This window comes from Pyrus communis, chromosome 15 (genome assembly GCF_041283825.1).
Source record: "Pyrus communis isolate YQ-2024b chromosome 15, ASM4128382v1, whole genome shotgun sequence".
Classification (NCBI taxonomy): Eukaryota; Viridiplantae; Streptophyta; class Magnoliopsida; order Rosales; family Rosaceae; genus Pyrus; species Pyrus communis.
This window is the reverse complement of record NC_142579.1, coordinates 15,659,113-15,669,927: the sequence shown is the minus strand read 5'-3', so window position 1 is coordinate 15,669,927 and position 10,815 is coordinate 15,659,113. Positions and strand designations below refer to the sequence as shown.

At 37.4% G+C, this 10,815-nt stretch overlaps 1 protein-coding gene across 1 annotated transcript; it reads left to right on the top strand.

Moving 5' to 3' along the window:
• Window positions 1-522: 522 nt before the first annotated feature.
• Window positions 523-7,004, top strand: LOC137709549 (protein HEAT INTOLERANT 4). Its single transcript, XM_088684956.1, is given in 11 exon segments — window positions 523-1,039; window positions 1,568-1,658; window positions 1,661-1,839; window positions 2,248-2,522; window positions 2,863-2,944; window positions 3,523-3,561; window positions 4,644-4,706; window positions 4,807-4,854; window positions 4,976-5,104; window positions 5,755-6,015; window positions 6,415-7,004. Coding segments are annotated over 10 exon segments (1,323 nt in total). The 5' UTR covers window positions 523-697; the 3' UTR covers window positions 5,830-6,015; window positions 6,415-7,004.
• The last annotated feature ends 3,811 nt before the right edge of the window (window positions 7,005-10,815 follow it).

Below are 10,815 nucleotides of genomic sequence, written 5' to 3'. Positions count from 1 at the left end.
TGGGTGTCTTCCTAACATTCCTGATGCCTGTAATGAATTGTTGTTTCTCCATTTGCTCCGTTAGCATATTTGCATCTTGAACAAGCGCACCAATTCTCATTTGCATGTCAATGCATCGTGTTTGTGCGATACTCAGTGCCCAAATGAATGTTTCAGACTCAAAGTCACGAGCCGATTGAGGTTTAACACTGGGTAGAAAATCACCGTACAGCTGCCAAAAGTTATCTTTCTTGTCAAATGTGTACAAAATGAGGCATGCTAACCTCAGATCCCAATCTGTTGCCAACTTGCCAGTGACTATTTTTCCTCATTGAAAAACTATGTAGTTAGAAGAGGCCACAATTGAGAATATTTTCCATTACATTACCAACTACGTTCTTATGTTTGTTTGGTTTTAATTTTAAGAATATTTAAGTCTATTTAAATGCTATTCATATTATTTTTGAATTTTTTTAAAAAACTAACATTTATAAAATTAAATATTAAATTTTGACTAATATCAATAAAAACTCTCTATTTCCAAACCATCTAAAATCCGGATTCATCTAATTAAACAATTTTGACGCAAAACACAAAATCCTCTCTTTCTCTTACCAAAATTCGAATACGCATCCACCGCCAAACGCTATTTCTCTCTCTTCCGTTTCAGGCGAGGCAAGCTGAGCCTGAGAGTAGCAAAGCTGCTGGCTGCAAAAAAATGAGGAGAGGCACCAAGCGGAAGGCGGAGGCAGACAAGCACAAGGAATCGAGCAAAGCCACAAGGACGACTCGGACGACGAAGCGGGTGCAGAAATCGGAGGACCCCCGCAACTTGCAAGATCTATGGAAGGCTGCATTCCCTGTCGGCACCAAAAATGTCTACCTCTTAGGCTACACTGAGCTTTAGCTTACTTGTCTTCTCTTACCTGCCCACCTTCTCTGTTCTGTTTTCTTTATCCCGTTGCATTTGAATTCGGAAACCCGCATTGTCTTTTTCGCAGCTCAATCGGTCTCCATCAATGGCGAAAACAAAGTTGTTTGCATACCGGTGGTGGTCGCGGTGAGTTTCAACAGCTCATCTCTGTTTGCTCTGCTAAACTAGATGAGACATATGGTCCACTCTTTTTAATTTTCAAAACACAAAGCAAAAGAGAAAAACCCTTTATTTTTTGGAAGCTGGATTTGTTACTGTTTAATTAACTATAACGAGACTGGTTTACTGATTCTTCATCCTATATATTCAGTTGAGTTTCTTAGACTGCAATGCTTGCTTCGTAGAAATGGTTTTTGTCTTTGTTTTTCGTTGTATATCTCATGTTTGTAGAAAATGATTTATTTGGTTATGAAAAAGCAAATGAAGTTGCTGTTGCAGTTGCGTTGCCGGGTATTTTTTTTATATGGAATTTGCATCCTACATTTCTTCTTTCCTTTGTAATTTGTTTCTTTCAACTTTTTACCTGGTTTGTTGTAAATGATTAACATTTTGGCAACCGCTAAACCTGATTTGTAATGTTCTTGTGCGTTAGAATGCGTATTCTTGATCTCTTGCTTGCTAAATTCTTTTGATTATGGTTTTGCTTTGTTACAGGTTGTGTCGCCTTTCCCCCCTTCCGATATGATTGGGATTAACTCAGTTCAGAGAGAAGCGGAAGAAATAATTCCCATGAAACAAATGAAAATGGTTGGATTCCGTGTATTCCTATGGAGAATAGGTGCACTTTGAGTGTTGGTGGTTTTGAACTGATTTTAGGACAAGCTTCTGTATTGACTTTTGTTTGTCAATGTCTTGATATCGTTGTGCACTTCGAACTTTCTACAGAGACAGCCAAGTTGATAGACTTTGTGTGGTTTCTTGACAATTAAGTATAATAGTCTTGAAGAGCCATGTTTTTTTTCTGCTTTGCAGGAATTTTTATATAAAAAAAATTAAAATGAGTAAATCTTGATTGATCTATTTGTAGTTGCTTTTCTGACACTTTTCATCAAAGGTTAGTTTATAGACATTAGTCACAGTATGTTGATTTGCTACTGAATGACTTACTGTTCAACATACATGACAATGTTTAACTGAACCTATATCATAACATTAATTTTGACTTGTGTGTCTGATTTTGTCATTGGCTGGCTTTTAACCCTGGATTGAGGTTAACCAGTGAAGCCTCCTTAGCTGTATCTTGTCTTAACTGAAAGCCTTCGTTTGTACTTGAGATCATGTGCCATACATTGACATGCATGCTCTATATAAATTATAAAGTATCCTGGGTCTGAGTTGACATATATGCCTTAGACAGAGTGGGTTATGTCTTTGTCATTGCAACTTTCTTTCTGTCCTCTGTTTTACAAGTATTCTGTTACCTCTGTTGTGTTTTGGGTTCTGCTGTTGAGTTTTCTTACGCTCATTTTTTTTTTCAGATCAGTTTTTATTTATTTGTACCTTATTCGACGATTTACAGTTTTATGGCTATTTTATATTTATGTTATTGCAGAGCTGCTTTGAAACACATGAAGATAGAGCGACTCAAGAAATTTGAGTACTGCTTGCCATGTAGGTTTCCAAAATTCTCTTTTGCTGTTACGCTCGCCTAATCTCACATTATCTGATACTCTCTCTCTCTCTCTCTCGCTCTCTCTCAAGAATGTTTTTCAAATTTTGTATTGTTACGGAGTGAAAACAGTATCTACATGTTACAAAAAAATATGTACGTAAACTTGCGGCTTGATTTTGCTATTTTTTGGTTATTGACATAGGATGGTTCAGTTCATGTTTGATGGTGATTAATCATCATTGTTTACAGTGCATGCTAGACTGTACTGTTTTACATATATTTATGTTTTTTTATTTTTTTTATTTTTTTGGGTGAACTGTACTGGTTTTGACATCTGGTCATTCTATCAACCCTTCAAGGAAGATGAGCTCGAGCAGAGCACTGAGGTCCCAATAATGTTTCCAGGAGAGCCAAAGTCGGTAAGGGTAATAATTATTAGTTAAACAAAGCCATGGACAAAAACTATTTTGATATGAATTGTATGGGTCTATCTGGGTTTACGGATTTGATGAGCAGGAGTGAAGAAGGGCTTAAATCTAAGTAATCCAGGATATTCAAGAATTAGTTCCTAAATTGAAAAGATATATAAAAAAGAATTGGGAAAAGAAAGACTGGACTAGGTTAGCTTCCAGACATGTAGCAATGCCTAAAATAATATTCTTTTCTTCCTACATCCTCATCTGTTCTTTCATCTGAACTTTAATTTAAGTACAACACATGGGCATGCTTTCAGTGAGATATTTGTCAAACATTCTGTTACTGTTGGATAACAGTTTCCTTATTTGGTTTTGCGCGCCTCCATTTGAACCCTATGAGGCTTATGCTGGTTGTCAATGTCCATAAATTTCTGGAATTGGACCAATAAATTACAAGATCAAGCTTTTCATTTCTGCTTTTGCACAAACAACATACTCCTTGATGTACTCATGTGAATTTGAATGATTACTGTATACTTTCAGGTCTCTTGTGAAGTGACTTTCTTTTATGGCCCTTTCAGGTTAACTGTGAATTTGATTGGGAATTGGATGAACTGGAGGTACGTAATCAAGTTTTTGATGTTTGTGCATGTTTTGGATCAATTTAGTTGTGAAATCACATGGCTTATCGTGCTTCTTATCAACTGTCTTTTGCATCCGGTTGCTGTCCGTTGACACAGACACGGTTATTTTAATTGCTAGGCTTATTTTATTATAGCCCCACTATTCAAGTATTTAGATTATTTATGCTTTGTAGGGCTGGTTTGGTATTGCTGTGCTTTGAAAAAAAGCTGATTCTGCTGTGCTGTGAGAATAAGCGGCTGTGAAATAAAGCAGCAGAGTGTTTGGTAAACTTTTTTGTAAAAGTGCTTTTGAAAAAAAAAAACAGTATTATAGTGTTTGGTAAACTTTTATGTAAAACAGATGTGAAAAAAAGCCGATTTTTCAAAGCTGGGTTTTGCAGCTTCTTGTTTTTGGCTTTTTTTCACCAAAAACTGTGAAAAAAAGCTGAAGCTGAATGTTTACCAAACACAAAAACAGCTCCCAGCTTTTTTTGATACCAGCTTTTTTCAGAATCACCTCAGTGCCAAACCAGGTCGTAGTCTTATATAAGAAATCATTACATTGACAGTATCTGGCATTTTTCAGGCAATTACAAATACATCAACGATGCATTAATACATGATGGAATTACTTGAAAAATGCCAGTATCTGGCATTGATGAGATTATTGACTCCCTTTTTCATCAATTTGACCCAGGAATGTCTCCAACCCCCAAAAAGAGATCTGATGATATAAAAAGAAGTGTGTTAACATCTATTTATTGATTTACTTTTTTTTTTTTTTTATTCTTCAAGTACTAGTGTGTTTGCAACCTTGCATTCTTGTAACCATTTTAACTAGTTACAAACATTTGGTAGGTTTTGATCTGTGAAGTGTTAATAGCATGTCCTGGTGACTTCTTATTGCTTATTATCTCTGTCAAGGCGATGCTGTTGACTGTTGTTAGAATTTTTTTTGATTCCTGGCTTAGCTGAGTTTTGTTGAATTTGTTCCCCTGCCAAACCCCTCTCCTTAAGAACAAATTGATGATATGAAAAGCAATAAAGAGCATTGCACTAAATTGCATCTAAATCTGTAGGAGTGCACTGATAAACTGATAGAAGAGGAGGAATTATCTGCAGACCAGAAGGATGAATTCAAGGTAAAATGTACTAAAGATGCATAATTTCCCACTTCTCTCTGCCTGTTTCCCCTCTTTTTGCACCAGTAGTGACAGGTTTTCCTTTTTTGTTCTATCTCAGGAGTTTGTCAAGGAGAAAGTCCATGAACAAAAGAAATATAATCGAGAGGTATTTTCTTTTTGGCAGATATCATGAATTGTATTTGTGCGTTTGAACAATATTTTTCTAAAAGTATACTCTGTTTTTCAGCGGTTTAACTTTTATATTTCTCTTTTCTATTCTTTTATAGGCCAGGGAAACCCGGAGAAAAGCCATTGAAGAAATGAGTGAAGAAGCTAAAACAGCATTTGAAAATGTGAGGTTTTACAAGTTCTACCCAGTACATACACCAGATACTCCTGACATTTCTATTGTTAAGGTAACGTCCCAAACACTGATATTTTGGATTTATATTGGTATGTGAAAGCAGCTTTGATTCAGTTTACAAGGTTGAGGGTTGCGGATAGTTGTCATGTTTTAAAGGTGGATGTTCAAAATATGTTGAATGGTCTATGGTTTTCCATCTTGAATGTCTTTAATGTTGCTTCTTGTTCATTGGAAAATTTGGCTGAATCAGAGGTCATGTTGCTTTACTGAGCAGATGCAGCTGGTTTTCCAAATGTATTGGTTGTAGCACTATCACTATCAGTCGCTAGGATAAAGTTTCTGTCTGGTTATATGGGATCGGATTTGTGTCATTAATGCCAACTATTTTGTGTTCAATAGGGTTTTATGCCTAAGTTCTCTGTTTCTCTAGCTTCGTTTCTCAAAAGAAGTTAGATCTTGCATCTTGTAGGCATTTTTTGTAGTGGGTTTGAAGTTTAAAGTTTAAACAGAGGGGTTCTACGTGATGGTTTCTGTAGGGTAGCTGTTTTTGTTTAATGTGGAGAGGAAGAAAGTAAACTAACTATTTGGCTAGATTTTTTCTTAAAATATATTCGATTTTAAGGCATAATCTGGATATTCAATGCCTTTGATAATAGTACGTAATATTGGATAATGAAAATAACAGAATTAAGCCATGTCAAGTTGTCAACAGACCATTGCAAAAGTAAAAACAAAGGAGAGGAAAGCTCGTATTGCCTTTTTGTTGGTGGGTTGTAGGGATTAAACACCTAACAAAGAGATCTAGAATGAGTACGAAGAGGAAGTGAAGAGTGGGAGTCGGAAGGTGATAACCTTGAGTTCTAAAGGCCGTGTGAGCACAGCTGTGATCGTGGATTCTGATGTTATACGGTAATGATTCAAAATTTAGGCCTGACTTGAAGAGAATCCAGATCCTGAGAAAGTGTACGTGAAGACAGTTGGGCTTCCTCACTGTAACATCATGAATATAGTTCGTATTTTGAAAGTCAAATTCACAAACTTAGCTTCTCATGACATGCATGAAAGAATCATATTGGCTTCTCTGATTATCTTGATAGGAAGTTGGTGTAGCAAATGCTTAAGCTTGGTAGTGATATCTTTTCAACTTATTGACTGTTCGTAAAATCAAATAGTAAGTATTGTGATTTTTCGGGGGTTGGTATGATGGTCAAGACATCCTCTCCTTGGCCTTTCTTTGTTTTTTCGTTTGTCATTCCCCCTTTTTAGCATGTTTCTATTTAATTGATGCTTTAGGGTTTAGAGCCCTTCAATATATTTACTCTGTTTGGCTGGTCTTGCCTTGCAGGCTCCATTCATCAACAGGTATTATGGCAAGGCTCATGAGCTGTTGTGATCACCAAGGTCAAGAAGGTGCCAGATTGAAAGTCCCGAGCCTCGTTTGGCTGTGCTGAATTAAGCACTCTGTCGAAGACTTGATTGTTGTTTATACTACAAGGTAAGGTATGGGAGGCAATGCCCCTGGTGCCTCGATATCAAGGCATGAAAGTCTCAAGCCTCGTTTGGCTGTGCTGAATTAAGTACTCTGCCGAAGACTTGATTGTTGTTTATACAAGGTGAGGTATGGGAGGCAATCCCCCTGGTGCCTCAATATAGAATGCCTTGAATGCCATCGAGATGTCTCGACCCAGGACGGATGTAAACTTGTAGATTCAGAAGTTATAGATAGAAGTTGAGGTGCTCTTGTACATAGGAGCAGGAAGATGTAAGATACATTGAGGCATTCGAATTTTGTACTAGTTGCGCTGAGAAGCTGGAATTTTGTACTAGTTGTGGAGAAATGTTTGTCAACCGATTGACATTCGATTTGTATTAGAAAATTTGGTCGCACACAAAGCACAACACTGAAACTTGTACAATGTAAATGGAACTTGGAGGCAGCAATCGCTACCAAATCGCAGTCTAGAATTAACGAAACAAAGCAGGCTCAGGCTCTTTCATTAATTAATTAACTTGGTTAAATATCTGTTAATACATATCAAGAGCTTAAAAACCTCCCAACCCCTGGACACAAACGCCTCCTTACTACGCTCGAAATGCTAATAGTACAAGACGGCCCTCTAAATTTACTGCTACATGAACAAACAAATTAGAATGCCGGCCTGAGTTATATCAGCCTAGGCTTTTTAGCCAAAATAATTATTGAGATTAACATAACTTCTTACTTTGGTTTCAGAGATTTGAATTCAATAAAAGTGGTCTCTAAGCTTGTTTACCTTAAATTATTTTGGTCATTACGTGAAAAATCTTCATTAAATAAAGATAAAATAACAAAAATACTCTCAATTTTTGTAAAATCATTTTGGCCCATGTTTATTAAATTGAAAGTATTTTTATCATTTTAGTCCTTATTTAATAGAATATTTCACGGAAGGACAAAATGATTCATGGTGAACAAACTCAGGGACTACTTCTATTGATTTCAAATTTTAAGAACCAAAATGATGAGTTATGCCAATCTCAATAACCATTTTGACTAAAAAGCTTTTCGGCATATGATACAACGGCAGCTTCACATAACTTGCAAAGGAATTACAATGCCAGCTTGAGTTATGCCGAAAGTCAAAAGCACTCCAGAAACCAGCTTTCATCACCAGTAACAAAGATAAGTGACCCACACCACGAAATGATGTTTCCATTCACCAAGGCTTGCGAAAGGCAAGAGGCCGCGAAATGCCGGAAGAATTAGAAACAAAATAACAAAGAACACCACCCGCCGGATACTGTATGGGAACATTGTTTTTGTTTTTGCTCATTGGGACACATCCACTGGTCCACAGAGAATCAGAACTAGGTAGATGTCAAGATACTAGATAAGAAGTGCACTGCACAAAAGATCACCCACCATATAACCCAATGTCGACTGTTCCCTCCCAATGTGTCTAGGCAGAACTTGCCCGCAGTACCACACCCAAGTCCCAATAGCACGACTATGATGGTAACTGGCATTGTCAGCTCTTCAATGTCGACTGTTCCCTCCCATCAGGATCCTATTTGCTAAGGATTCACACATTTTATTTATTTATCATACATCGTACGGCCATAAATCATTTTGAATTTTTTAATTTAAAATTAAACACAAACAATTACACTGATGATGTGGCAATTGTGGGATTAATTTTTGTGCTAATGTGTAGAAGAAAAAAAAATAAATTAAAAGCACATAAATAGGTAAAACCTAATAAGACTTAATAATTAGAAAAATAAAGTCTAAAGCACAAAAGTAGGTAAAAATTAATAGGATTAAATATAGAAAAAACTAATGAAAAAAATTTCAAATATTTGCATTTTAGTTAAAAGTTATTTAATAACTTTATTTAATAATAAGATCTTTCGTAATGAGAAGAAAAAAAAAAAAAAATCAAACAAAGCACGTGTCCTGCGCCGCCCACAATTTTTCCATGTAGTTGAAACTAGGACAATACTGATACACCCAGCGTATGCTCCTGAACCAGGCATCAAAAACCGGGTATTCCACTACGGTTTGGAATTCAAGGTTGGAAACTGGAGCTTTTATAAAGCAAGCTAGAGGAATGTTGATGTGGTTAAGAAGTGCTGGGCCCAACTTAATCGTGCCTTTTGTTTTCCTTAACACGGAGGAGGAATGTTGATGTGGTTGACAAGTGCTGGGCCCAACCTAATTGTGCCTTTTGTTTTTCTTAACAAGGATCTAAACTGATAGCTAAGAAATTGATGAGATTTAGAGAAAATTTGATGGGAATTGAAGAAAATTAGAAGAAGAAAAGGTGTTTGAAAAATGAGAAAGTGTTGAGAAAATGCAAGAAGATAAGAGAGAAGAATGGTTGTTAAACTTCATGGAGAGATAACATATTCAATTTAAGAAATAGTCAATGCATGCTAACTTATATTCAGTTTCAATAATAGTACCCGTATTCAGTTTCAGAAATAATGTTGTGACAGCCCGTCCCAGATTTTTCATACTGTAGGGGTGAAATGACGGTTTTGCCCCTAATGGATAATTGTTGTTTTTGTGGTTGCTTTGAGTACTTGGTTGGCTGCATCTCAGCCACACATCCATCATCATTCTCATCACCCTCCCCTGTTAACTCTCTCTATCCCGAAGCCCTTCTCTTTCTCTCTTTTCTTCACCATATGTACGGATAAGACCCATAGTGCTCGAAAACGTTACGGATCGTGGAAGAAAACCATACAATTGTGCTCGTGAGATTCTTAGGAGTTCAACCATACCCATGTCAGGTAAGGATACATTCGTTTTCACGTCGAACTCGAGATCCCCGATTTGGTCACTGTTCATGCACACGTAAAATCTTGTGTTTTTGGGATTTTCAGGCTTGTAGGAAGTTTGGTGAGGTCCTTAGGAGGCTCGGGGTGGTTCGTTTGAGGGTTTTGGACATTGGGATCATGAGTTGTAGGTTTGGCCGGTTTTGGTGGAGTTTTTCCGACGAGATTCAGTTGGTTTTAATGCTTGAAAGTGTTGTTTCGCATATAGGTGAGACCTATCCCGAGGACGAGCGCAGTCACTCGAGGCAAGGGGGTTACGACCCTTCTACATACCAGTGAGTGGGCTTTTGGTTTTCCGTATATACCTATATACTTGTGATTTTCCTAGAAAATGAAATTAAACATTTATATGCTTTATATGCCATGCATTATGTTTGCCCGTTTAATTATGCATTATTAGTTGCATATATACATATGTTTGGTGTTGGGGACGCACAGGTAAGTGCCAGGTAAATTATGGGATATGTTTATGTAGTGATTTGAGATGCATAGAGAGCTCATAACCTGCACCCCCGGTGTTAGTGCTCCCGCCCTGAGTAGGGCACAGTCCTTCACGTGATGTTCACCTCCCGTACCACACGCTCATCTTGGATCCAAGTTAGGTGTACAGTCCTATCGTACAGACCACTTTATGGTTCCAACTCGTAGGTGACCCGCGATTATTCACCCAGTCTTCACGTGATTGTAGCACTTGAGCGTATTTATTTACACTCAGTCTTGTTGTACAGACCACTTTAGGTGGTTCCGACTCGTGTGCAGGTATAGTTAGTGAGTTAGAGATTTGAGCTCTAGATTCAGCCGTATAGGTTACGTTAGGTGACTCCGGCTGACAGATTATATGGCATTGATTTGACATTACCTAAGCACTTGCATTTCTATGTGGAGGCATTCAACATGGAATATTTTCTGAACATGAGTTATATATATGTGCATATTCTATTTTCTGGGAAACTATACAGGTTTTACGGCGAGGGGTTAGTACTTTTGATGTTGAAATGATTTTGTAAAGCTTTGTTTTTGCCCACTCACACTTTCTGTTTTGCGCCCTTCCAGGTTCTAGTTTGGATAGCTCTGTTGGTGGCTCTCGAGGGATTCACGGCATATCTGACAGATTACCACCAATGTAGGACCACCTTTGGGTGTGTTTATTTAGTGTTTGTTTCCCCCGGACTGCATTAGGTCTTCTGTGCTCTGAATATTGTTTTTCACACTTGCGCTTGCACATGTATGTTATTTATGCAGTGTATAGCTTGGTTTTTATTTATTCGTACTTTTATTATTATTTTTACCTTCCGCACTGTGCACATGGTTTCGTCACCTTCATGTGACGGCCAGCATGCCCTGATCTCGATCGCGGTGTGTCAGTTTGGTATCAGAGCAGATGTTTGGCAGTCCTGTACTTTTGTGAGTATTCTAATTGTTTTGGTGTCTTCTGTCAAAACT